The sequence below is a fragment of the Vulpes lagopus genome, chromosome 24 (genome assembly GCF_018345385.1).
Source record: "Vulpes lagopus strain Blue_001 chromosome 24, ASM1834538v1, whole genome shotgun sequence".
Taxonomy (NCBI): Eukaryota; Metazoa; Chordata; class Mammalia; order Carnivora; family Canidae; genus Vulpes; species Vulpes lagopus.
In genome coordinates, this window is record NC_054847.1 from 42,217,500 (window position 1) to 42,244,947 (window position 27,448).

Here is a 27,448-nt window from a genome sequence, read left to right on the forward strand (position 1 = left end):
AAACTGTACCTGAGCAGCTTGAGACTTTCACACCAAGCCAGAGGCCCATGTGGAGCATACCCACGAGTAGATAATCTTGCCCAGGCACATAGAATTCCAAAACGTTTTGAAAGAACGTTTCAGAATCCTTCAGTGTAATATCTCATGCCAAAACAATAAAAGCCTCCTGGTGAAAGCTTCTGAAGGCCAAATGATGGCAGCTTCCCCACATCTCCAACCAGTCAGTCCTAACTGGAGAGACATGAGGCCGGGAGAATGCGAAGACCAGTACACAGTCTTTTTCAACCACCTAACCCTTCTGCGGCATGCCAGACAAGGGAGTCCATGAGATCTTTCTGCTGACAACACAGCCATGAAACCCTTGGGACTACACTAAAGGCCTGAGGATGAATGGATTTATTTATAAAGATTTTATTCATTTATTTATGAGAGAGAGAGTGCGAGCAGGGGAAGGAGGAGAGAGAGTGAGAGAGAGGGACAAGCAGACTCTGCGTGGATCCCGCCATGGGGCTCGATCTCACAACCCTGAGATGCTGAAATCAAGAGTCAGTTGCTTAACTGACTGGGTGCTTAGCCACCCAGGTGCCCCTAAAGGCGCAAGGACTTAAAAGTGGTCCTGAATTACTTTGTAAAGCTCCTTAGAGTGAGGAAGTTTTCTTCTCTTTCTTTTAAACTTATTCGCTTGCTGAAACTTTTGTTGAGCTTTCTGTGACTTCACATGAACTATTAGAATTCCTTTCATACCAGATGCCCTGAGAACAGAACCCAGGAAGATGACTTACCTCCCATCTTGGCATGCGCAGTTCCAGCCTTTTAACCAGAAAGTACTTCGCCGCCCAGGCAAATGGAATAAGATCATGTATACTATAGCAATCAATGAAGGTTTTTTTTTTTTTTTAAAGCAAGCAAACAAAACAAACTTCTCTACATATAAGCTTGTTCCTGCCAAATGACAGTGACAATATGAAAAGAATCATAAGGAGTATGTTATGTATAACTTACTCTCTTATGTGCAATTACTGATGGTCAAGATCAAATGAAGAAAACAGCATGGCAGTTCTTCAACAAATTAAACACAGAGTAACCACATGATCCTATAATTCTGAGTATATACCCAAAAGGAAGGAAAGAAGACTCAAAAGAGATATTTGTTTACAGCAGTATTGTTCACAACAGCCAAAGGTACTAGACATTCAACCCAAATATCCCTTGAAAGATGAATGAATAAAGAAAATAAAGAAAACGTGATATACACACATACACACAAGAATGTTATCTGTCCTTTAAAGGATGTTCTGACATGTGCTACGACATGGATGGAACTTGAAAACATTATGCTAAGTGAAATAAAAAAAAACACAAATATTGCATGACTCCATTTACAGGAGGTACCTCAAGTAGCCAAATTCATAGGCAGAAAGTAGAAAGGTGGTAGCCAGGGGCTGGGTGAGGTGGGGATGGGGAGTTGCTGTTAAATGGGTAAACAGAGTTAGTTTGGGAAATTGAGAAAGTTCTGGAGATGGATGGTGATAGTTGTACAACAGTGTGAACATGCTTCGTGCTACTGAACTACACACCTAAAAATGGTTAACTTGGGAAACTTTATGTTATGGATGTTGTACTACATAGACACAAAAAGATCAAATGGGGAAGGAATGCTGTTGAAATCATTCTTCTAACCAGTAACTCCCTGGGCATGGCATGATCTGTGTGAATTACAGAAAAGACTGTTTTAAAGGTACGTGAAGATTATTCTTAGACGGGGCTGAGGTAACAACCAGAAAGCATGTATCCCTATACAGCTTCAAGTGAGAATAATCTAGTCATTCCACAAATATTCATCATGGACCAGAAGAGCTGGTGTTTCGTTCCCGGTCCCTGGGGATGTCCCTCCCAGGTTTGGATCCAAGCTCAGCTGCTCTCCAGCTGTGGGACCTTAGAGAGGTGACTTAAAGTCCCCCTTGCTTGAATTCCTCATCTGTAAAATGGGGATAGTAATAGTACCCACCTCACTGGCTGGGTGTGGGGGGTCAAGGAGTGAAGGTGCATGCAGAGCTTAGTGTGGTGCTGGCGTACATCAAAGAGAAAGTCCAGAAATGCGCTGGTTTTCTTGTTGTGTCCTCACTCCAACGCTCACCGTTAAGGACCCTGGAGTGTTTTGGAGGGAGCACGGGAAGGGAGCAGCTGTGCCACAGTCGGCTTGGCTTTAGGAGAGACACGGCCAAGGCCGACAGCAGTACAAAAGCCAGCCTCTTGGCCGTTTCATTTCCCTGGTCGCTCCAGCTCGATGATTTTATCAGATTTCAGGAGAAGTGGAACCACTCAGTCTACTAACACATTCCATTCCCCCCTCTCTGATCGGTGTAGTATCTGTTCTCAACAATGAAAGGCACACGACCGGACCTTGTACTGTTTGCCCAAAGCTGGTCCAGGAGCTCCTGGGAGGTGTGGACAACGGCCCAGGCTGCAGGGCTGAGAACGCGCGTGGCTGCCTTCGTATGATGTATCTGCCAGCGCCTCCCTAACTCCCTGCCCTATCAGTGCCTCTCAGACTTGCACGATCAGGGACCTCTGCAGACGGCTGCCCAGAGTCCACACGGGTCCTGGGGACAAGAAGCTGGGACTGCTTCACTGTCACTTTGCTGCGATGCCAAGGCTCCACGTCCGGCTCTCTTCCCTTTCCCTCCTTCTCCCCAAGTGGGTTTCCTACCCCAGCAACCCTCATCATCTGCCTTTTCCCTAATCACTGTCCATGGACAGTGCATGGAAAGTGGAGACAGTTCACCCTATGCAGTAACACGGCGGGGCCCAAAGCCCTAGTCACTGATGTGTTTTTATCCACCCTCTAAGCATCCCAGCAATGCCTGGTTGCTAATAATCTGCTACAATGGCATTTGTCAAGAAAATCATATCTCCAAGCACTGAATTATTCATGATAAACCGAGCAATACAAGAAGTCATCAATGGTCACCAAAGCATTTCTGAAGTTTCCTGACTGCTCCTCCGCCTTCTCCTCCCACTCCGGGCCTTCTCCACAGCCCAGCCAGCCTTCCTTCCTGTTCTCTCTCCTTCAAAGGGTGGATTCAGCTTCAGGATTTCAATCCTGACCTTTCTTTACGACTTGTAAACTGTAAACTCCTGGGCATTCTCACTGACTTTGCTTGCCTGTATTTCCCAGATTTCCTATAATTATCTGGTATTAACTTCCATAGTGAGAACATGTTACACTTTAAAACCAACAGAAGAAAATTAACTTCTCACTGCCAAACTGGAATAAGAATAGCATCTTCCACGGAGCCAGTGCTTGAAGGCAAATAATCCACAAGCCTGTTTTTATTTATTTATTTTTCAGAGCTCGATCTCATGACCCTGAGATCTTGACCTGAGAGGAAACCAAGAATCGGACACTTAACTGACTAAGCCACCCTGGCATCCCAGGAGATTTTTAGACTTTATTTAAATTCAATTTGCCAGCATATAGTATGATACCCAGTGCTCATCTCATCATGTGCCTCCTTAACACAAGCCCTCCTATTTTTAAATATCACCTTCTATTTTTCCCCCTAGTAAGAGACCTGGATTACCCAGGACCAGCTGTGCTTCCAAAGGTCATTACTGTGGCAGAGATGGCTAGTGGTTTCCCTTATCTACTTCCTCTTCTATTTTAACAAAGGCCCAAATTACAGCTGGGTACATAACTACCTGGGAAAAAAGGAAGCATTCCCCAGCCTCTCACCCACCAGGTACTACCTTGTGAATACGCTGGGCAACAGGATGTGAGTAGAAGTGAATGGAAGGGGCGCATAATCTCTCCCTTTCACCTTTCCATGAGTAGGAACATGAACACGGTAATGCTCCATCTTGGACCTTAGTGATAATGGGTGGCTCAACATACAAGAAGCTCAATGATGCTATCCATTTACCATATGAATTAAGGACTCCTGATACTTTCATGTAAGAGAAACAGATTTCCATCTTGCTTAAGCTATTATTTTTAGCTTCAGCTTAAGGAGCCTAATATACCCTGAAAGCTAAAATAACAGAAGGAAATGAATCTATGGGAGCAAGGCTACTGAAACGCAAGCTTAGTAAGCCATAAGGGTGCCAGGAGAAGACTCAGCCTTTTATTCTGCTCCAGGAACTGTGCGTGGAGCCCTGGAGCCTTGTGAAATGCTGACCCTTGAAATATAAATGTCTGGAGCCTTCCTCATAAATTAACCAAAGCTAGAGACCTCTCTGCTTTGACAGGGCTATGATCCTTTTTCCCGCACAGTGGGCAGAGCTGCAGTGGCACTCAGCCCCCTTCACCGCATTTCCAAGGAGCTCTCAGTACAGGAAACATGTAACTACAATTTCCCTATTCAGATTTTTGCCCATGGGTCAGTCACCTGAGAGTTAAATGATTAAGTCTTAAAGTAGAGGGCTTTACTAATAATGGCTTTCAAAGACAGAGGGGACCTGATCTGAGTTCTTACATTAACTACTCATGCGACATACTCCTCACAGCATCAAACTCTCATGGAAAATGAAATACAATGGACATTAATTCAGGTCTAAATTCATACTTACTGAAAGTGGGATTTCAACCTCTAAATCATTTACAGATGAGAGCAGGAATCTTCTACTTTAGATATCGAATTATATAATGACCCAATACCGCGGTGAAAACTTCAGATTAGCTAACACTGGAAGCATTACATTTGACTTAATTCAATCAACACTTAATTGAGAGCTTCCTATACACCAAGCCAAGCATTTTCCATAGATTATTTAATTAAATTCGCATAACCACGCTTTTTACAGATGGGAAAACTGAAACATGGAATGCTTAAGTAACTTGTTCAAATTAGTAGCTGAACTGGACAGGAATCCAGGCTGCAGGATTCCAGAGGCCACCTCTTTCTCCAGTGGAGTGTTCCAGGAAAAACAGTGATGAGTAAGCTTTGCATATGGCCCTGGAAGACCACTGATGTGTGAAAAGTATATATAGATTACAGAGAACGAGAACACAAGATGGGGCATTAGCAGTGTTGTAACACAAGTACAACGTATTTCTTCAGTACAGATGAAAAGAGTTGTAACTCAGCGTCTGAGGCTGCAGAGATGTGAGGCCCAAAGGGAGTTGCTCTTTCCCGAGAAAGATATATCAGTGCCCAGACAAAGGGATGCTCACCCTCATGATATACCAGCCTTTCTCTAGCTTGGCCCCAAATCCAGTTTTCCTGTCTTGCAATCTCCACTTCCCTCTGGGGAAAGATTCCCTGTTCTTGAATCAGGACTGACACCACATTCTGGGTGTGCCTCCCAAGCCTCATACTCATGGAATCCGTAAATCAGAGTCACAGAGTGGGCCCAGAGGAGAGGTAGAAGAGACTGCAGACAGAGGGCAGTTAAAAAGGGCCACCAAAAGTTTTCAGGCAAGAGATTAAGATGGTGTAAATAGGGTAATGGGAACTGAAAAATAAGGACAGACCTTAAAGAAATTTTGAAGGCATAATCTATAAGCTTTCCTAACACACTGGATGTAGAGAGTAAGAAAAACAGAGCAGTCCAAGACTAGAGAATTATCTTAGTGGACATGTTGGGAGGATGAGATCACCATTAACTAGAGCAGGTTACTTGACAAAAGAGCTAAATATAAAAGACTGTTATAGCACAAATTTTGGGATAACAGAAGGTATTACCCTCAGTTTGGACACAGCGTTTAGGATGTTCGAGGCCTCAGGCAACTCAAGGGCGAGGCAGGGTCTTCAGAGGAACAGGTGAAGCTGAGCATAGGATAAAAACACCCAGGAGAGATGTGGGCCAAGGACATGATTTAGGCAGATGTCCTCCTGCAAGAACTGGGCCCAGTAGGGAAGCCAGAGATAAAAAAAGAGAACTAGTCAGAGAAGTGATACTAAAGAAGCCAACAAACTGCCTATGTGGACTTGAACAAATCACTGTGCTACTCTGGGTCTCTGCTTCCCATTCTGCAAAGAAACGGCCTTAGATTATGGTGATATTTTAAGATCTCTCCCAACCTCCAAATTCCCTGGCTCCTGAGGTGATGAAAATGTTCGATCTCTTCATTGTGGTGGTAGTCACGTGGGTGTAAACTTTGTCAAAACTCACTGAACTGTACATTTAAAATTGGCTCATTTTATTGGCTAGAAATCAAGGGTGCCTAGGGGGTGCTCGGTTGATTAAGCATCCAACTCTTGGTTTTAGCTCAGGTCATGATTTTAGGTCATGGGATCAAGCTCTGTATCAGGCTCCATGCTCAGTGGGGAGTCTGATGGAGATTCTCTCTCTCTCCCTCCCTCCCTCCCCTCCACCCCTTTCATGCATATACACGCGCTCTCTCAAATTTTTTTAAAAAAGGATGTAAATTATAATTCATTTAAGTTGGTTTTAAAAATTTCTAAAAAAAAATTAAAAAATTTCTGGCTCCAAGTAATTAACATTTCATGCGAAATTATTAATGATAGTATGAAATATTCCATTAGGAAAAAAGAAATACACGTTAAAAATACATACACCCTCAGTCTCCGGGGGTGGGGAGGTGGGGTGGGGACAGGCATGAATTAGAAGGAACTGCTGTAAAAAATTAGTTTCTGACCATTCGAGACATTGGTATGAGTGAGCAGATGCCTTGAAAATGTTTTACAAAAAATAAATAAATAAATAAAATGTTTTACAAACACATGGGAAAGTAATGAGAACCACTGGACAACTCTCAGACATGGCATATGCAGTAGGTACTTTAGGACAGCTCTGGCTCCCCAGGACTTGTAGCTCACAGGTGCTCACGACCTCTAGACAAATTAACTTAAATAGTGGTTCTCAGGAGCTCATCCCATGTCAGTCAAAAGGTAGACAAACACAATCAGGGTTTCTAAAGTGCAAGAACGGATGTTCCTGATGTAAGGTATATCCACTTTTAAAACAACTTGGGCTCCATGATATCTGAAGTATCCATTAGAAGGGAGAGGCTGCCCACATCTCTATGTTGAGTCTACTATGCAGTTTGCCACTTACCATGATATTTTTTTCCTTTTTGCTAATTTTGAGAGTTTCTTAGAGTATTAAGTCTGATGCCCAACCACAAAGTATAATTTGGGGCCCTATAGTGAAGGTAGCTCTACAGAGAATCTTATGGACTGCCGGAAGATATGCGAAGCTCTCCCATTGGACATGCTGCAGCCAGGCTCTGCCAACTGACCATGAACTCCTCCAGGACAGGGATCAGGTCTCAGTTATGTTGAGCAGCTAGCCTAGTGTCTGAGACATCACAGATGCTTGGCACATCCTGGCTGAACTGAACTTGGCTAGCACTCTTTTCTTAGGAAGAATGTATCCCAGACGCTATTTACATGATAAGAGGAATAACCTTATCATCTCTCTTTTTTCCTTTTAGTTTATCTTTTCTGGCCTCCTGTGGGCTCTTCCTACCTTCCTTCCTCCTCTTCTGCATTACAACGTACAGAAGGAATTAGGGACTAGCACAAGTGGTGGATAGAGAGAGATTAAGGAGCATGTAACCCCAGTAATGTTTCCTGCATGGAATAATGACCAATTGCCTTTACCATCTTCTGTCGCCTGGAACTAAAAATATTCAGCTTTATCTGGAGTAAACAGAATGTGCTCTCTGTCTGAGATGAAGAACTGGGAGGCCCAGCTAGTCTAGCTGTTCCAAGACCATTGAGTGGTACAGCTGGAACCACAATCCAGGGGCTTCTTGGCAACCCAGCCACCCTGTCCAGGGTAAGAGGGTGTCTCAGGATGCTAAGTCTGGACCTTTGCTGAGTGGTGACATGAGCTTCTGTATTAGGAGGCCTGAATGAATCATAAGAGTTTAACACAAATGTGTGGAGACCGTGCATGGTATCACTTTAACGGGCAGCTGTTTAGAGTTAGGCAGACCTGAGTTTGAAACCCAGTTCTACCGTTTACTGGTTTGATGAATTGACGTAAGTTACGTATAAACTTAGGTCACAGTTTCTTCTTCTGAGAAATGCAGTATAGACACACACTTTGTTAGGGTTTCCGTGAGATGGATAAAGCAGGTGGTATAGTTCCTGTTATATATCCTATAAGGGATAATAATAATGACAGCAGGAGGAACAGTCGTGGTTACTGTCACTGTGTCCTCTTTCTTCAGCTCAGGGATTACAGTGTATATATTATATTAAATAAATGCTCATGACAATTATGACCAGCCACTATGAAACACTGGAAAGCATGAAGATAAACAGCATGTTAACTTACACTGAATCAATGAATAATAACTGAACATTGACTCTGACCAAGTCTCTGATTGATGCCTTGGGAAACAGAAAGAATCCTGAGATAAAAAGACCTGGTAAAAATCACTGAGGATTCAGAACATAAGAACAGTTCGATTACAACTTGACCTTTGAAAAGAATATAATACTCAAGATATCAAAAGACACTCAGTCCATCAAAAATGACCACAGGATAGGGCAGGCCCAGACTGGTGTGGTCTGGGAATTTTCTGATTAAATTTGGATTTTACAGGAAGGATAAGATCTATCTAGACAACGAAGAGGATGGAAGACCACTCAGGGCAGAGACAGGGCATTCAGAAGAGCATGACGAGGTGCTGTTTATCCTGGCCTGAGGGACACAGCATGTCTTATTTTTGTTACATGGTAAGAGATAACAGTGCCTTATTATTTTTTAAGATTTATTTATTCATGAGAGACAGAAAGAGAAAGAGAGGCAGAGACACAGGCAGAGTGAGAAGCAGGCTCGCCACAGGGGGCCTGATGCAGGACTCGATCCTAGGACCCCGGGATCACGCTGAGGGGAAGGCAGACGCTCAACCACTGAGCCACTCAGGTGCCCCATAACAGTGCCTTATTAACTAAAACCTCAAATTACCCAGAGATGGCCTTCTCTGGGCCTGCCTGCCCATGGCCCCTTCCCAGGGAAAGCTGCCCAGCCCATTGTTGCTTCTGGCTGGGTAGCCTGGATGGTCCTACTTTGTACCAAAAGGCAACAATCCTGCCTCTCTGAGTTGAGAAGACTGGGAAGGGGTGTCTGGATCAAGGCTTGTCCAATCTAGCCATCCCTCCAGGACAGAACAGTGAGCCAGATCAATCCCACCCTCCTGTCCAGGGCTCTACACTAACAGGCACCCCATGAGGGGCTAGCTAGCCATAGTGGTACAACTGAGTCTCCTGTAGCTGAGAAAGGTCTGGAGATGGGCTGAAACCCTGAGTGGGTGGAGGTAACTGGGCATTGGTCAGACTCCTGAGAGAAGCAGAGACTTAATGAGGGAGATGAGGGAGGAGCCACTGCCAGGGCTGCCCTACTTTCTGACACTGCTGCCTCTACTGCCCCGTTTTAACACCATCCTAACCACAGCTCCCTTTATTCTGAGGTTCAAGTGGCACTTCTGTTCTTCGCAGCCAAAATCTTGTTCTTTTCCAGTTATCCTAGTAATATATGGATGACCCAGTTTGGGGAAGTAATAGTACAAAACGCTTTGATTTGGGGGTTTAATTGCAAGGAGGGTTTCTGTGCCTTGCTGTGTGTTTTATCAAAAGCACAAGTATTTGTTTCGTGTACAGAAATCACTCATGGATGGCTCAAATATAAATGTCTTTTATTAAACAGTAGACACAGCCCTTATCGCACTGAGCGTTGGATTCCGTCAAGAACAGATGAATGCCCAGGTGCTTTTGGCAGTTAGTAAATTATTTACTGGGAACCTTGAGAAAGAGTTGTAGCTTGAGTTTAAACAATAAGAAACCAGTACCAGGCTGAGCAAAGTAAGCCAAGGAGAAAACATGTTTCTTAAACGTGAGCTTGCTTTAAAAAACAAGGAAAGTTCTAGTGTCTCTGGCAACGTGAGTGCATAATAAGTCACTGGCAGTGCCTCAGTACTCTCTGTCTTCTGTTTGGCATTCCCTGGGGTCTGGTTCCTTCTTCCCGGCCCAAAGACACCCTTCTGTGGGTTCCGTTAGAAAGAAGTGATAAGTCTGGCAAACATACATTGCTGTTTCATGCAGGTGACCACTCCTTGTTGTTATATTATTGACTGGAACCCCTCCCTCCAGATCTTTGAAATGAAATGCTTTCTAATCTGGTCTCCTGATGGAACCTCAGGCCAAGTGGCTCTCAGGAGCTGGAGAGAGCAGTCTTCTTCTCTCCCCCAAGTATAGCATTTGGGACAGTGAGCAAATAGTGTCATGTGATTAAATGATACTATAACACTGAAAACTTGCCCTAATGGCTTCAATGTCATTTACTCATACATCGCAAGCACTGCTATGGCCACTATGAAATGCCACTATCTTGGGCCATCAACTGTTTATTTTTATTTTATTTTTTTTTATTTTATTTTATTTTATTTTATTTTATTTTATTATTTTTTGCATCAACTGTTAAAAAAAAAAAAAAGAGAATGGTGTTCAACTCAGAGGAGTCTTTGATGGACTTTCAGGCACTACGACAGAGTGAAGAATCCCAGGTACCATGGGGTGAGGGCAGTGATGTCTTGGGGCAAGGGGGGCTGCTTTCTAATAAATGACACTAAGGAAGCTACGGTCTTTTCATGCTCAACAGTGGCCCACTGAGACAAATCTGCAGATCTCTGCAAGGACTGAAGTGTGTTTATATGTGATTGCAAGATGGGGCAATGGTCAGGGAGCAGGTGTCGAAGGGAGGGGTCTTCCCACACAGCCACAGCTGCCCTAGGCATTTCCCATTTGGGCCAGTATCTTCCAGGGACCAGTGCTCTGGGCACTGTGGATGGCTGCGGAGAAGGCTATCTTGGGTACATATTATGGAATGAGGGTCCACTTCTAGAAAGCCCAGTTCTACAAGGCAGGACTCAGATCTCCAGCAGGGGCTGCCCTGAGTTAAGAGAGCGCTCCCAGGAAAGTGGGGCAAAACATTCCTGGGTTCCACTGAGACCACCTCCGCCCAAGGATGCCCTGGTGGGTACAGGCCTGAGGGCAGCCCTCGCCCACAATGGTGCTGACTGGCTGGACCCGGAGCTAGACCCGAATCCCACAGATTCCAGGAGACCCACCCAAAGTGCCAGTTTCTCATTGTGTGGCTCACTCCGGGAAACAATCGCAGCAACCGCTCCTCCCCACCCTTTCTGTATTCCCACTATGGCAGCTCTGACAGCAACAGGGACCTTCAGAGGTCAGGCATGTCCCAAGCATGTGATTTACCTTTGGATTGTTGGCTTCTTTCTGCCGAGGTCTCCTGGATGGCCTTCAAGGAGCCTCCCAACAGTGCAGGCCCAGAGGTAACAGCTGGTTCATCCAGCAAACCGCCAACATACCCTTCTCACCCTCCCTTTCTAAGGAGGCTGCTCTGCTTGGCCCTGCCATCGCATGACACCTGGAAGTCAGGCATGGGGGCCTTACCTTGGAGGGACAGCAGTGGTGAAAACAGCACAGCTGTGCACGGCCCTGTGCCACCATGCCCTCTAGCAGAAGCCCACAAGCCAAGGGCAAGTCACAGACACAGGACCTGCTCCCACGCTTCCACAGACCGTATTCTCACTGCTGTCAGGGGCTCCTTGCCTGTGGCAGTGGAGATCCGTGAAGGGTAGCCAAGGTGAGTCACAAGGCAAGAAACCACCGCCTCCTGAGGAGTCTCATCAAATCCTCCCAAGGAAGGACAAGCCAGTCTGTGATTGCCCCCATCTCACAGGTGGAGAAACTGAGTGCCAGACAGCATGAGAATCTTGGCCAAGGTCATACTGTGAAGAAGGGCAAGAGCCAGGATTTCAGTCCCCAGACTACAAAGCACAGTGTCTGGCTCAGAACAGTTGCTCATGAAAAAGATCTGGAAACAAAACAATGCAGATGCAGATACACCCAATCATCATGAGCAGAGCCTCATTCTGAGCCCAGGGGGACCAGGGCTGCTTGGCAGGAGCGTCGGCCTGATGGTGGCGTGGAGACTGCATGCTGAGGCTGCCATCCCCTCTCTGGGGACACCACCTCTCCTTCCACCTCCTGGATCTAGGGGGTAGCTCTGGACCCATGGTTCCTAAGTGAGGACAGAAGGGTGGGTAAAGCCCATTTAGGCTTCCTGAGAACTAAGCCAGGCATGTGGCCTGTTAGCAAAACCCAGTGAGTGCCAGTTTGAAAGTGAGGGAGCTGAATCCTAGAAAGCCCGCTGAGGTTTGGGCGGTGACCCCTTCCTGAAGTCTCTGCTTGCAGTGTGACCGTCTCCCTGCGCCTGACCCCAAACACACCTAAATCTTTGAAGTTCGGCTTGACTTCCCTCCTGCTCTGGAAGACTTCCTACCCACCTGGACGGGTTTCCAACTCCTGTGAACATCCACATTCTATCTCTGCTCATCTCAGGATATTTAGAAAAAACCCCCAAAACAATGGTCATTCTCAATCCTGGCTGCACATTAGAATCTACTAGAGACTTCTTTTTCTTTCTTTCTTTTTTCTTTTTCTTCCTCCTTTCCTTTCCTCTTTTTCTTTCTTTCCTTTCTTCCTTCCTTTTCTTTTAAATATTTTATTTATTCATGAGAGACACACAGAGAGGCAGAGACACAGGCAGGAGGAGAAGCAGGCTCCGTGCAGGAAGCCCGATGTGGGACTTAATCCCAGGTCACCAGGGTCACGCCCTGGGCTGAAGGCAGACAGATGCTCAACCACTGAGCCACTCAGGTGCCCTGAGATTTTTTCTTTTTAAATGATGAAAATACTTATGCCCAGGATTAACCTCTGTGTAACTGAATCAGAACTTCTGGGGTTGGCACCAGGGAATCAGAGCATTTAAAAAAATCAGCTGGGACTCAGAACCAGGGCTAGAATGCCTTGAAAGTTGAGGGTGTCCTCTCTTTCCCCACCTAGCTGGGAGCTCTTCAGGGCAAGGCCCCAGCCTCCTGTACTGCTGTCCTTAGCACCAAGCTCGGGCTTGCCTGTCGCCTGTGCTCATCGAATGTTGGCTGAGTGATTGCAGCCTCGACTGAAAATTGAAACAAATCCCAGGTGGGATATGGGGCAAGTTTTGTGTGTGTGTGTGTGTCTCTCTCTCTCTTTTTTTTTTTTTGCTAAGAGTCATATGTTTTCATCCTGATACGGGCACCCTAAGACCATGAATTCCAAAGACAATAAATCTCCCCCCCCCCCACCCCCTCAACTCCATTAACATCCTAAGGGAGGAACAGGCTGTGTTGTTAGTTATCTCCTGCTTTCAATTACGGAGCCTTCAGCCAGATTCCTTTGTATGCCTCTGAGGCCCAAGCCTTGTAAATGGCACACTTTCAATTATTTATCTAAACAAAGGTGAGCCAGAGGGCAGCGCTAAACACTCGTCTGGTGAACTTGAGCCCAACTCTGCGCCCTTGGAATTCTCAAGCTTACAGGACTTGGCTTTGTAGCTCCGATTTCCTTAAAAAAAAAAAAAAAAAGAAAAAGAAAGAAAGAAAGAAAGAAAGAAAGAAAAGGAAGATAAAAAAAATGGAAAAAAGTCACATTAGCTACAAGGCCATAAATTCCATTTCAGAAGTGAGAGGCGTGCCAGAGGGGGGCTGCAAGAACCCGAGCTTTGTGGCTGGTGGCTCTTCCATTGCTAGGTTGCTCAAATCCAAGTCATAACTCACGGGCAAGGAGGTGGACCACGGACTCCCTTTCCAGGTTTGCGCTCTCTCTCCTGTCAGAGGACGCATCGCATTCTATGTCACCAATGAATAATAAACTCCCTTCCAAGGGAACAGAGAGACCAACCAACAGCGATCTGCAGATACAAGCAGAAGGAAAAGCCTCCTCTTGCTTGTGAAGACAGGCTCCTGGCTCGTTGTCAGCAAGACAAGTGTTCTGAACTGTTCTTTGTGGGATGGGTTTGTGCCCATTCCCTCTGAGGACCAGCCTGTGGCATGCACATGACACAGCCCGCGGTGCTGTGGGTACCCTGGTGGCCATGGAGTGAGTGGTGAGAACGACCCCTGTGGAGATCAAGCACCGATTCATGTGCTATAAAATGTCAACTGCAGTGAAAGAATAATTTGGGAGCACCCAACCAGCTGGAGGTCAGGATTCCTCGGTGTCAGAGTAGCAACAGTAGTACCAAGAGCTGATGTCCACTGAGGGCCACCCCCCCAGGGCTCTGCACCTTACAGCACCATAGGGAGGCATTGTCCTGCCGTACAGAGGTCCAGAGATGTTAGGCAACTTCCTCTGGTCACACAAGTGATGGGGGCTGGAATCCGTACAAAGATCTGCCAGATTCAGAAAGCTGGGCTCCTAATCACGCTGTTATACAACCCTCCCTAGTCCCAGGATAGACACTCGAAAATGTTTCTGGAATCCACCTCTCCTCTTCATCCCTGCTGCCAACCACCTTAGTTCAGACCTAAAATCTCTCAATCCTACCTTTTTTTATAGCCTCTTAATTCATCTTCCTGCCTCCAATCTTCCCACATCCCAATGAGCACAAATATTTTATCTACCGTATCTATTTTATATCCCTGTGTAAGAACGTTCCTTGGCTCCCAGAGCCTAGGACTCTAGTCCAATCCCTGGTGAAGTGCAAGTGGCCTTGCCTCACCTCATCTTGTCTTTATCGTTCCCCACCAGGATCCAGCCACATCAAATGTCCAGCTCAGAAGATTCCTCTGCAAAACATTCTCTGCCTCCTTCAGCTCTCACTTGTTTGCATGTTTGTCCTTCTACCCAGATTGTGAGCTCCTAGGAGGCAAGAGGCTTGTTTTGTTCATCTTTGTAATTTCCCCAGAATTGGCAGAAAGGAAATGCCAATAAATATTACAAAGCTGACTCACTGATTGAATGAACAGAATCTCAAATCTCCTACCTCAAGGGGGGAGGAAAGCAAAAATCGCTGAATTTTTGACAACTGACCATAGATGCATGACGGTTAATCAGTCTTAACAATTCCTATGTGATAGTGTTATAGATTTTACTCTTTTCTGAAATAACCACAAGACATTAAAAAATTCTAACTAAAAATATGCTTCTTTGGCATTTTAGTCTAGACTTATTTGACTCAAAAGTATTTTCCTTGGGCATCCCTGGGTGGCCCAGTGGTTTAGTGCCTGACATTGGCTCAGGGCGTGAACCTGGAGTCCTGGGATCAAGTCCCGCATTGGGCTCCCTGCAGGGAGCCTGCTTCTCCCTCTGCCTATGTCTCTGCCTCTGTGTGTCTCTCATGAATGAATGAATGAATGAATAAATAAATAAATAAATAAAATCGTTTAAAAATATTTTTCTTAGTAACAGCTATTAGTAGTAGTATCTGAACCTAGAACGTCTACCTTTTTCTTTCTTAGCCAAAGGGCAATTTTCTTGATTAATCAAAAATTGATTGACCGCTACTATTCTCACTTGTTTAGATAGACAGCTAGCACCTGGGCTAAATTGATGGGCATATTAAGTTGAGTCTTTGATGTTTTCCTCCCCTTTCCATGAGAACTGGAAGTTAGCTTTGAGCTTTATCTCAATTTCCTCCTCTTCTTTGACACCATCTTTGGCTCTCTAAGCCAAGCAGGAAGTGATTTCTTCTCTCCCTGAACTTCCATAGTACTTGCTCTGTGTGTCACTTGAACCCTGTCGAGGTCACATGGAGCAAATCCCACTGGAAAGGGTGCTATGCTGGGAACACCATCCCTGTTAAAATGCAAATGCATCATGGGGTGTTGGGTGGTGGATTCACCTCTCTGGACCTTTGTTTACTCATTGCAAAATGAGGAAGTCACATGAATTGGGTTACATGGCCTCTTTCTAACTTCTTCCCAGCTCTACAACTCTATGAAAAATGCCAAATATCTTGATATTATTTGAAAGCTCCCTTGTGGGGTGGAAGGTGAAGTGCAAGAGCACAGAACTTTGGGTCACACTCAAACTACTGAGAGTTGAAAACAATGATTTGGATGTAATGTTCTTCATTTTCCAAAGGGCCACCCGATGACATCCTCAAACTCAACACACAACAATGAGGAAATGGCCTACCAGGGTAAGAATTCACATCACTGGGGCTGCTGCTGCAGGGTGTATTAACTATGACATGTTCATCATGATAGAGATGGGTGATCACAATTATACACAAACTCAGAATTACATATACGGGAAAAATGACTTAAGCCTTCCTTTCAATCAGGATAAACTAGGGTGAATTCAAAGATAATGCTTTAGATGAGCCAAATGTACATCCGCTGAAGTGTGAGAAATTGATGTGCAAATGGATTCCTCTAAGGATGAACTTTAAGTTGTAAGGGACTTGGCCAGAGAAAGGGAGACTTGGAGAACCAGCATTTTCTTACTAAGTTATACAATTTCATATCTTTAAAAATAATTCATAAAGACAGGTTAAAACGAGAATGGAATAATAGTCATTCAAGGGAAAAGAAGACTGCATTCGAACACTATGTCTAGGGCTAACTTTCCTGGCAGCTGAGCCCAAAAAGTGAGCAATGATGAGTTAGTTGTAATGTGCACAGGTTTGTACAAAAGGTAAGAAATTTACCAAAGGGATGTTTATCACTAAGAGTCTCAAGTGGAAACAGAAGGTACATTAAAATTAGGATAATTCAAGGAGGGGTTGTTTACCAAGGGACTAAGATACGCATATGTGGACAGGGTGTAGGCAAACCACAACGGCAGGTGCACGAACTGAGGGCTGACTGCATAGGAGCTGCTGCCACCTGCAGTGGACCAAATACCATCCTCCCCAGGAACCTCTGAATGTGATCTTATTTGGGAATAATGTCTATTACAGAGGTAAGTAAGATAAGGATGGAGAGATCATCCTGGGTTGGGGTGGGACCTCAATCCAGTGTGAGAGACAGAAAAGCAGAAAAGGATCCACAGAGACCGAGAAGGTGATCATTTAAAGATGGAGGCAGAAACTGGAGTGATGTGTTTGCAAACCAAGGAATACCTGGGGTTGCCGGCAACCAACAGAAGCTATTTCAAGAGTAGAGGCTAGTTTCTCCTTAAGAACTTGAAGAAGGAACCAATCCCGGTGACACCTAAATTTCAGACTTCTGCCCCCCTCCCCCAGCCGAACTGTAAGAGAATACATTTCTATGGTGTTAACCCACCCAGGTTGTGGTAATTTGTCATGGCAGCCCCAGGAAACAAATACAGCACTGCATTCCCCAAAGCGATGGAAAGAGGGCAAGGAACTGAGCAGGGGGAGGAAGCGGGGAGAAGAGTATGTGCTAAGTGGGCCCCTGGGTGGAACAGCGATAGGAGGGCACCAGGATGAAGTGGCCCTGCAAGAAGAGAGCCAGGGGAATAAACGTCCCAACCTCAAACCTCTTTCCTCCATCTCTCCCATCTCCATCTGGGGTTTCCCACTGGTTGTACCCAACAGGGAGCCAGAGGGTGTTGGGAACCCCGCAGGCATGAGGCACGTGGGCCAGCCCCCTGGCCCTGAGCAGGAGGTCACAGGGTGGACAGTGTATCTGGAAGGGTGGACAAATGCCAGCGGCATGAGATGCAACCTCCCAATGATCACTTCTGGGATAAAAAAGCTGGAAAGTCTCAACCTAAGTCTTCCCTTCTTGTAAGGGGGCGATTACTCCCCCTGGAAAGGAAAGATATTGGTCTCTCTCCTCTACTGGGTCCTCTTTAGCTGAGGTTTCTCTAACTCAAGCTCTTTTTTTGGCCCCTTTATTCTTTTCTTCTGTCTCCACCCTCAGCCTTCATGGTGGCTTTCACCACAACAGGGATCCCCACATCTGCACAATTAGCCCAGCTTCTCACTCCAGCTTCAGTCCCACTTTCCAGCGATCCTGGGAAATCTTCACCCAGCTAGCTCATCAACTGTTCTGAGTCTAAGCATTTGAAAATCAACCATATCACTTTCTTTCCAAAACTAACATCCTTTTTTGGAATTCCTCCTCTCATTTCTCTAACCCATCTAAGGTTTAAACTCTCCAGTTCATTCCCTTCATCTAAACATCAAGGCCTGTTGGTTTTAATAAAGACATCGTGTCCCTTCTCTCCATTTCTACAACTGCCACCACTTGCGTTGAAGCCACATCTGTCTACACTGGATAATGGCCAATAAGCTTTGAGCTGGTTTCCACAACTCCAGGTTGCAAAGGTCTTTTGATTTTGCCATTGACCAGAGCGATACTGCCTTCCTTATGCTATGCCCATGTTCAAATTCTCAATGGCCCTCTCTGCTGTGGGCCCTCACTTGTCAGAGCCATGATACTTCTCCCCTGACTGGCTGCTAAGGATCTTCATGTTCCAACTCTTCTCCTTTTCCAAACTTATTCCCCACCATCTGTTAAAGGAGAACCTTGCTGTGGCCAGGCTGCTTCATTTGCTGTCCTACCCTCATCTTATCACCTTATGAGAACAGTCATTTTTGCTCTGTATATGAGTCTGCCACGAATCCAACTGAACAGAAAGCATTTGTCAAAAATCTTACAAATCTTATATGTGGGTTAATATTTTCTTAGTGATCAAGAGTAAGTTTATACCTGGCCATAATCCTTTTTATCTTTCCCTATATCCATATTTCCCAGATTAACCTACAAGCCATGTGTGATGGCAGTTTGTGCTTCATTGGGTCAAGGAAGATATTACAGTAATTAATAGCTTGAGCCTTGGCGTCGGACAGATGTTAGAATTCAAGTCCATCCATCACTATTTGTATGACCTCGGACAAGTTGCTTACCTCCTCTTTGCGTCTCAGTTTTCTTATCTGTTAAATGGCAGTTTGAACTTGCCTCATAGAGTCACTGTGAAGGTAAGAGGTGCTAGCTTATGTGAAGCACTTAGCACAGTACAGGCATAAAATTAGACTCAACAATATAAACAGTGAATAGCACAGTCATGCAATTTCTACTCAAGGCCAAAAAGTGTCATTTTTGCAGCACAGACGTGGACAGTTGGTTGCTGGATCACATCACATGGTCCTCATTCTCATTATCCTTTTTTCTTAAAGCCAGCAATTTTGCTCAGCCATGCTAGGTCAGAAATAAACTTACAGACCATGGGTTTTCCAAACAACCAAAGCTATAATCAGTGCTTCTGCGGATCCCAAGTAGACTTGTATCCTCAGTAGACTCTGTGAGAAACTGGCCACACTAGGCAAATTGCTTAAGGTCAAAATCAAAAGCTAATCAAAAGGTTATGAATGAAAAATTATATGTACAAATTGAAGGAGCTGTGATGGATAGTAATCTGGTATGATCAAGAATTTTAATGATATGATCTATAAGTTATTTGCTATCATTTAACACATACAGAAAAATTTGGTAATTCTATTTTTATTTTTATTGATGTACATTGAAAGATGTATGGCAAATACCAAGAAAATGCTAACGTTTTAATCTGGAATGTAACTGACATAAGGGATAAAAAGGAAAAAACAAAGAATTTGGTCTTTAACCAGAATCCCTCATGGGCACACATTTTGACCATGAGATTTTGGACACATTTGGAATCTCGCACATTTCTTAAGTTTGCAGAAGCACACCACACAAAAGAGGAACTTCAGTGCCTAGTGGAAACAAGCCAGATTCATACAGGAGGGGATTAGGAAAAATTATTTCATGTATACTTTATAATGGCCTTTCTGAAATCCAGATGGTTCCTTTGCTCTGAAAGTATTCTTAGATAGGGCTGATTTATTGGATGTCTTTGTTAATGAGCTGGGTGAGAAAAGAAATAATTGTTTAAGTGACCCAACTTGTTTTCCAAGTGGTGGAATGGCGATTTTCTAAGGGGGGCAGGTTGGGGAAGGGAGTAATGTGTCATATAAGGCTGCTGGATTGCCAGAGGCGGGAGCCAAGCAGAAAAAGCTATGAACCCAAACACCAGGCCACAGTGCTGCAGTTCATGCTATGAAACGTGAGCCTCCAATACCACAGACTTCTTGGATTATGAAAGACACACCTGGGGAACAATGCCACTTGTGTTGCAGAGTGACAACCACGTATGCTGAGTCAACATTGGTTCTCACTGCTGGATGAATGGTAGGGAATGCTGGAACCGTTTGCCACACTATGTGTCATAAGGGTGATAGACTTATTAGGATTTAATTATATTTTCTCCATCTTCGCTCCAAACCCTGCCCCTGTCTTTAATCTCAAACCGTCATCAACCTCTGATCTCTGCTTTCTTTCCTTACTACCTATACGACACTGTTTTCCTAGTAAACAGGGTGACATTTAAAAAATGTCAACAGCCCCTCTGCTCAAACTCTGCCAATGGCATCTCACTGTACACAAATAAAAATTCAAGCTCCCTGCTCTGGTCCGTTGAGTCCTATGTGATCAAATCCTCAGCTTCCTCCCCAGATGAAGGTCCTCCTTGGGCTGGGGCTACACGGACCTGCTTCTGCCCCCCTTCATGTCACAGCACACCCCATTACTCTTGGTGTTCTTCTCAGGCCTTGGTGGCTGACATCTGCCATGCTTACATGAAGGATGAATACAGGGAGTCCTCAAGAACACTGCTGTATTTGTGGACTGGTCACATGTAATTTATGTGAAGATATGGTTGCTGTGAAAACCCTGCCACAAGACAAGTCCCCAAGATTTCTTCCCCCCAAATCAGATCCCTATCTCCTCTAAGCTTCTGCTGGTCAGAGTTCTGAACCCACTACTGTTGATGATACTGTATTTCACGGAATGCAAGACACTATCAATCGTAAGATGCCCCATTATTTCACATAACAGTTTTCTAAGTTGCCAATTAAACTCTGACACAATGCTTCATCATGGAAATTCTTCTATGCTTACTAAAATAGTTCTTTTAATTCTAATTAGACACAGGATGGTTACATGTCACATGTGTGGATATATAGAGAGAATGACAAGAGATTGGTTAAGATGGTCTTAGAACATCCTCACATTTGAAGTCTGACTTTTCAGAATCAGTCTATTAGCTGAGAGTCACCAATTCACCAATCACAAAACATCCTTTGTGCCATGGGAGCACTGATGATGTAGGCTTTTTTTTTTTTAAGACTTATTTTAGGGGATCCCTGGGTGGCGCAGCGGTTTGGCGCCTGCCTTTGGCCCAGGGCGCGATCTTGGAGACCCGGGATCGAATCCCACATCGGGCTCCCGGTGCATGGAGCCTGCTTCTCCCTCTGCCTGTGTCTCTGCCCCCCCCTCTGTATCATAAATAAATAAATAAAAAATTAAAAAAAAAAAGACTTATTTTAGTGGGGGAAGGGCAAAGGAAGAGGGAGAGGATCTCAAACAGACTTCCCACTGAATGAGGAGCCCAACTTGGGGCTCTACCTCATGACCACGGGATCATTACCTGGGCCCAAATCAAGAGTTGGATGCCCAGCCGACTGAGCCACCCAGGTGCCCTGGTGATGCAGCATTTTTATTTATTTTTTTATTATTTTTTTTGATGCAGCATTTTTAAACTGGTACTCTGGGGCAGCGCAGGTGGCTCAGCGGTTTAGCGCCTGCCTTCAGCCCAGGGCATGATCTTGGAGACCTGGGATCGAGTCCCACGTCAGGCTCCCTGCATGGAGCCTATTTCTCCCTCTGTCTGTGTCTCTGCCTCTCTCTCTCTCTGTGTGTCTCTCCTGAATAAATAAATAAAATCTTTAAAAAAAAATAAACTGGTACTCTGAGTACCAAGAGCTTACTTTTGATTCCTGCTCCAGGAAAGCTAAAGATATCAGACTTACCAGCACCCGGTCACCTTCTGGTTCTAAAGAGTTAAAAGTCAACTGTGTACATTGAATAAATGCTTTATACTGTGTCTCTAGGACTTTTTCCCAAGCAGCTAAAACCTGTGATGGACATTGTGATGCTGGCACATTTGCAGGTAGAGTGCTCTAAGGCATTACAAAAATATCCCCACTGCTGCCTGGGTACAGTGAGCAAAAGATACCCCTCATCTTAAAATTTATGACATCTAGTCATCATCGTTGTCATCATGATAAACATTATTACATTCTAGCTCTGGGAACTTGATCTTCTCATAGCTCCTAAAAAGGGCCCCCAGTGCATCACAGTTCAGAACCCCTCTCTGCCTGCATCAGTGGATACCAGCTTTGCTGGCTATAACTGAATCGGCCAACTTTGCAGGCCTCACTGCCTGCATCAGTGGCCATAAACTGGATTAGGCCCATGAGATTTGGGGAAGGGTTTTAACACAGAGACAAGAAATCCATGTTAGCAGTTTTCTGTGGGGAGCAGAGCATCCATGGACTCTAAGGTAGGGAGGGAGGGCCTGAATAAGCACATGAGGAATAGTCAAATGGAAGAGACAAAATGAGTGGATTCAAACCATTATGAGAGTGAACGGACATTAAATGAGACAGAGAAAGCTATGTTAGCTTTGACTTTCCAATTCTTGATCACACAGGGCTCACGCATACTTCATTCTGTCCTTGGGTTTGGTGGTTCTTCTGTAGCCGTAAAATTAATTCCCATTTTCCCCTGAGGTAGATTTCTGCTTCTGGCAGCCAGAGGAGCTGTGGCTGTAAGAGCTGGAAACTCCCCTGCCCTGACATCATCCATCACAGAGATGAGGCTAAAGAAAGGGTAGGCATGGTGATGTTCCCTGTGAGACAGGCAGAGAGTGGGTGTCCTTATCTGATTCTGGAAGGCCCAGGGCAGGAAGAAGCCCACAGCTCCTCAGCCCATATGGGGGTCTCTTTTCCCAGAGTCCTCCTAGGACCAGCATTCTTTTTGCTGGATGAGATATGGACAGGCTGTGGATGAGGGGGAAAAATCAGTATTAAGAGAGATGCTTGAAGAATAGGCTCTTTGGTGAGAAGCAGAGGTCCACAGCCCTCACCGGAGGGGTGAAGAAGAGAGAACACATGCACTTCTCTCCTCTCCTCACCCACCCCGGGTCCTATCCTCCTCCCAGCCCAGGCAGGGCAGACTCCTCCAAGCTGAAGCCGGGGCACCCTATGATGACAGAAGACTCGGGGGGAAGGGGGATGAGACTTCTTTTGAGAGTGTCATTTTCTTGAAGCAGAGAGTGAGGTTTTTCAGTTGAAGGGAACTGAGAAGTGACATGGGTAGAGGTACCAGGAAGGATTTGAAGGAACACAGTTCAGTCAGGAGGGACAAGAAAAACGCAGGTGGCGAAGCACCTTTCCTGCCTGGCTCTTGTTCAAAGTTTAGCTGTATCCTTCCTTCTTAGGATTTCTTTCTAGGACCGTTTAGCCATCCTGGCATCAGTCGACACTGCCTGACACCTCAGTCAGGTACATCGAGTCTCATGGCAGGTGCTGGGAGAGGTGGCCAGCGCCCCGTTCCATTAGGGACATGGAGGGTGGGTTTCCCGGGTGGGCTGAGCACTGAGCCAGGGCGAGCTTCTGGTGGCAGAAGAAAGCCTGGGAGTCTGGAGGTGGCAGATGAGATGGCCCTGGCTACCCTGCACGTTGGCTAAGGTTATGATTTGAGAGAAAAAAAGGGAGGAGACCAGGTGATGCGTAGGTGAAGGAGCCTTATCTCAGAAGGACTTATGGGGCCGGAGCTAGAGGTAAGGAAACAGGCTCAGAGCTGAAACCCAGCCCCAGGTCTGACTGGCCCCAACCGCGGTTCCTCCAACCACACCCCTTAGGAAGCAAGGAGGGGGTGCACTGCTCCTGTTGTGGGGGTAGCCTGTGCACCCATGGGCTGGCTACCGAGGAGGGCATGAGGGACCGGAATGGCCCTGTCGACCTCTGTGGCCTGGCTACAGCTTGGAGTTCTGGGACATTAGAAACCATCATTAGACTAGCAGTACGACCACTGCCTGGCATGGGGCCATCGCTTTATTATCCTTTCAAAGAACTTTCACACCCATGCTACACCACTTGCTTATCCCAGCTTTGTAAGATCAATAAGGGGGCACTTCACCTTTCACAGCATCTAGCAGACTGCTGCCGGGTAGTATAGTATATGGTGGCACTTAATAAGTGCTGATTACCATGTCTGGACTTTGGGGAGCTCCTCTTGCTTGGCTCCTCCAGGGACACATAGCCCTCCCACTGAATTGACTTGAGAGTAGCAGTCTCATGGCTTTGATCTGGTACTTTGTTTTCCTGAAGCTCAGGCTTCAGTGCAGCCAAGACCAGCAACCTAATGGGCTAGTGTAAGTTGGAAAGCTACGGGTGACATTTTCAGCTGGCGCAGATCCTGAGGTTGAAGCCCTGTGCGTGTAAGGGTAGCTTCTGGCTGGGGCTTTGTTTGCTATGGAATACAGACTTCCCTTGGGGAATTCAGGCATGTTTTCTTAAAAAAAAAAAAAAAAAAAAAAAAAAAGCTGCAACCTTAATCTAAGTGGCATCTGTTGACTTTGAAGAACACACACTTAATCCTTACACTGGAGCACCCTTGCCACGACACAAAATGCCTTTTGGTTTTCAATCACTAAAACACAAGGGAAAAGTCATCTATTTTAGCAGATACATTTTAAGTTGTTTTGGCCACCATTCCCTAGGTTTTTCAGTGGTTGTCGATAAATCTCTAAAATTCCAATTTCTGACTCTCCTGATCCTAGCTCAACAGTACTTCTGGACAACACCTGGAATTACAATAACCGGGGGGGGGGGCAGGTTCAGATACACATGGTTTTATTTTAACATTTGCAAAGCTGAGAAGCAGGAAGTTCTGATATTTATTTTACTTTTAAAATTTATGCATATCATAGTTTTCTCCAAAGAGGATATAAAGTCGCGTAAAGCGATACATGAACAAGGGCAAAATGGGAGGGGGGTTAAGAAAGAGAGGGGCAGGGAGATGATGCAGAATCACCATGGGGCCTGAAGGAAAAGATGTGCAAGCATTGCAAACTTCTTACTGGCCACCATCAGCCACACGTTTGTTTCTGAAGTTTTAAAGTTGGTATTACAGTTATCCAAATAACACATTTTATTTAAAAACCAATTACTTAGGAATCCATATAATAGATCTTACTAATAGATCCAGAGTAGATCTTCCTAAAAAGGGCCCTGAGCTGCAATTTGCCCATAAATGGTATCATTTCCAAAACTGGGTTAAGATTCTCCTCCGCCCATGTCTTTTGAGATCTTCTCAGAGCTACTGTGTTCCGAGTTTCTGAGCCCAGAAACTCATGGTGTCCAATTCTCTCTCTGAGCAGTAGTTCATTTGGACTGTCAACACAGACCCTCCGGAAAGCCTATCTTGGACACAATTTCAGGTTCGAAGGCCAAGGTAATCTTTGAGTTTGATGAAAATTAATTAAATAGTAGGAAAAATGATCCTTTGGGAAAATATTACCTTAACAATTGTGGTCTCTGTATGTTGTTCCTCTCTAAGGCCTTGAAAAATCCTCTCTGGAGGGAGGTGGTAATAAAAAGGCTGGTGTGTCAGGCAGCCTGAGTTCAAATCCTACCTCACCACTTTCCAGGTGTCTTGGACAAGCTAATATCCCCGAGCCTCTCAGTTTCTTCATCCGCAAAATGATCATGATAGGAAGATCTACTTTATAGGTTTGAAGGGAACCTCAGGAGACTGTGCAAGTCATCCTCAAGCATGGTGCTTGCCTTATCTTGGTGCTCAAGAAATATTTGTATTTTTTCTTCTAATTCACTTTGCAGAGTACAATTTCCCTTATTCATAGAAGCCATGTTGCTAAGGAAAGGGAACAAGGACAAACATTTTCTTCTTCAGAAAGACCTCTACTCTCTCTCTCTTTGGTTAGGAATGCAAATATCTACAACTCTTCATTAAGGCTGAGGGATAAGAGTGAGCCAATGAAAATGAGAAGGGCCAGCAAACATGTCAAGTGGCTGATAGTAGCTGCCAGTGTTTGTTGTTGCAACAGTACCGTGTGGATGGATGTGAGTCATTAACATTCCACTGATAGGGGGTAAAAAAACGATCTGTACTGAAAAGGAAAGTTTGTGGGGGGGGGGGTCGCCAAGGTTTATCTTTGTTTACTCTCCTGTTATGACTCATCTTCAGGGTCTGTTTCTCTTTGTAGAAGATGATTTGGCTCATTACCACATACCTTCCTGGCTTGCTAACCAAATTTCTACTTAATTGGTTTCCATGTTATGATCTGGCTCTTGAGACTCCAGCTGCTTTGGAGGCCAGTCCTCAGTCCCTAGTCTTCTTGGGCAAGGTTACAGTGAAATGTAGTGGGGGTGTACGGCAACCCACGAGGTGGTTGCCAGAATTATCACGGCAAACATGGAGAATGTACTGGTAAGTGTTTGCAATGGCTGTCCACGGTATGATGCCAAGAGAGTCCAAAGTTTGGACTTGGTCCAAACTCAACTTTTTCACTCAGGTCTTCCCTAGAAAGCACTGTGTGACCTTTTTTCCTACCAACACCTCACATTCAGGTCATCTTGAAATAACCCAAATATCAATTACACTGCTTTTTTAGTGCCAGCCAGCTCATCTTGACCACCAGTTTCCCTGGAACTTCTGCCCACAACAAAAATTTCAACTATGTAAGACAGAAGTGTCTAAACCAAGAATGCACACTTTTCTCATGGCAGTTGGGACACTGGAGAGGAGCTTCTGGTACTACACAAGTCCTTGAACATCTATGCTTGTATCCTCATTTTTACAAAAATGAGAGTAGATGAGATTGCTAGGTCTCTTTTGAGCAGAGGATGTGGAGAACAGGGCATCCACCTAGATTCACTAAAAAACTATAAAGTTGTTCTTTTATAGTGTTGCTAATTTTAAGGAATATGAGGCATTTGGCATTCTTGGATCATTCAATTTGGCTTAATTAGGGGCAGGGTTTCCTTCTGTTGGGCTAGGAAGGATTTTCACCTGTTTGTGTTCCAAAGGGTAAGCATTTGTGATAACTATTTGGGCTTTGTTTCAGCTAAAAAGTCATTTACTCACATATAAAGATTATAGTGCCATAGAGGCATTATGTATAATCTATATACAGAGTAAGCCAAAGCCCACTGGCTCCCCTAAAATGCACAGCATTGTCTTATTCTTGTCCTGTCAGGTATCATTGGACCCCAGAGCTCTTGATCATATGGAAACCTCAACTTTAAGACTGAGTGTGTGCACACTGATTAGGTGAAAGCATCTGATAATTTTTGGTCCTTTCTTCCTAAAGTCATTTATACACTGCACTTAAAACCAGATGCTCCTAACAGCAGGGATGCAAAGAAGTAGGCTTTCAGAGAATTCAGTTTTCTACTGAGCCACTAGCAGTTAGGTTGGCAGGGGGTTAGAGCCACAATCACTGAAAAGCCTGTCTTGACTTTGGAAGAGATCAACATTTTCTTGACCACACAACATACATGGTCAAGTAGATGCGGGAGTTTCAAAGATTAAAAATAATGTGTCAAAGGATCAGCATGTCCAAGATTGTTGGGTTGGCAGGGGAATGCTCCCTCCCACGACACTGTCCATGGTTCTGAACCAGGCAGGGCAGTTCTCTGGGGAAGGTGGGGTAAAGTGTACTTGCTCCCCTGTTGCTAGGTCTATGATCAGCATCATGAGAAAGGAGATGTCCTGTTTTGTTTTGTTTTTATTTTATTTATTTATTCATGAGAGACACACAGAGAG

General features: G+C 45.0%; 1 protein-coding gene across 3 annotated transcripts in view; it reads right to left on the reverse strand.

The window, feature by feature from the left end:
- CCBE1 (collagen and calcium binding EGF domains 1) overlaps positions 1 to 27,448 on the reverse strand; it is a 230,873-nt gene that overhangs the window by 43,370 nt on the left and 160,055 nt on the right. Inside the window, exon 1 of one of the 3 annotated variants that reach the window (XM_041739729.1) lies at positions 14,542 to 14,561. The exons of the other annotated variants lie outside the window; for them this stretch is intronic. Coding sequence (XP_041595663.1) covers positions 14,542 to 14,546 — 5 coding nt within the window. The 5' untranslated portion in view covers positions 14,547 to 14,561. Of the gene's footprint in view, positions 1 to 14,541; positions 14,562 to 27,448 lie in introns of those variants that run through there. 3 annotated transcript variants of the gene reach the window in all.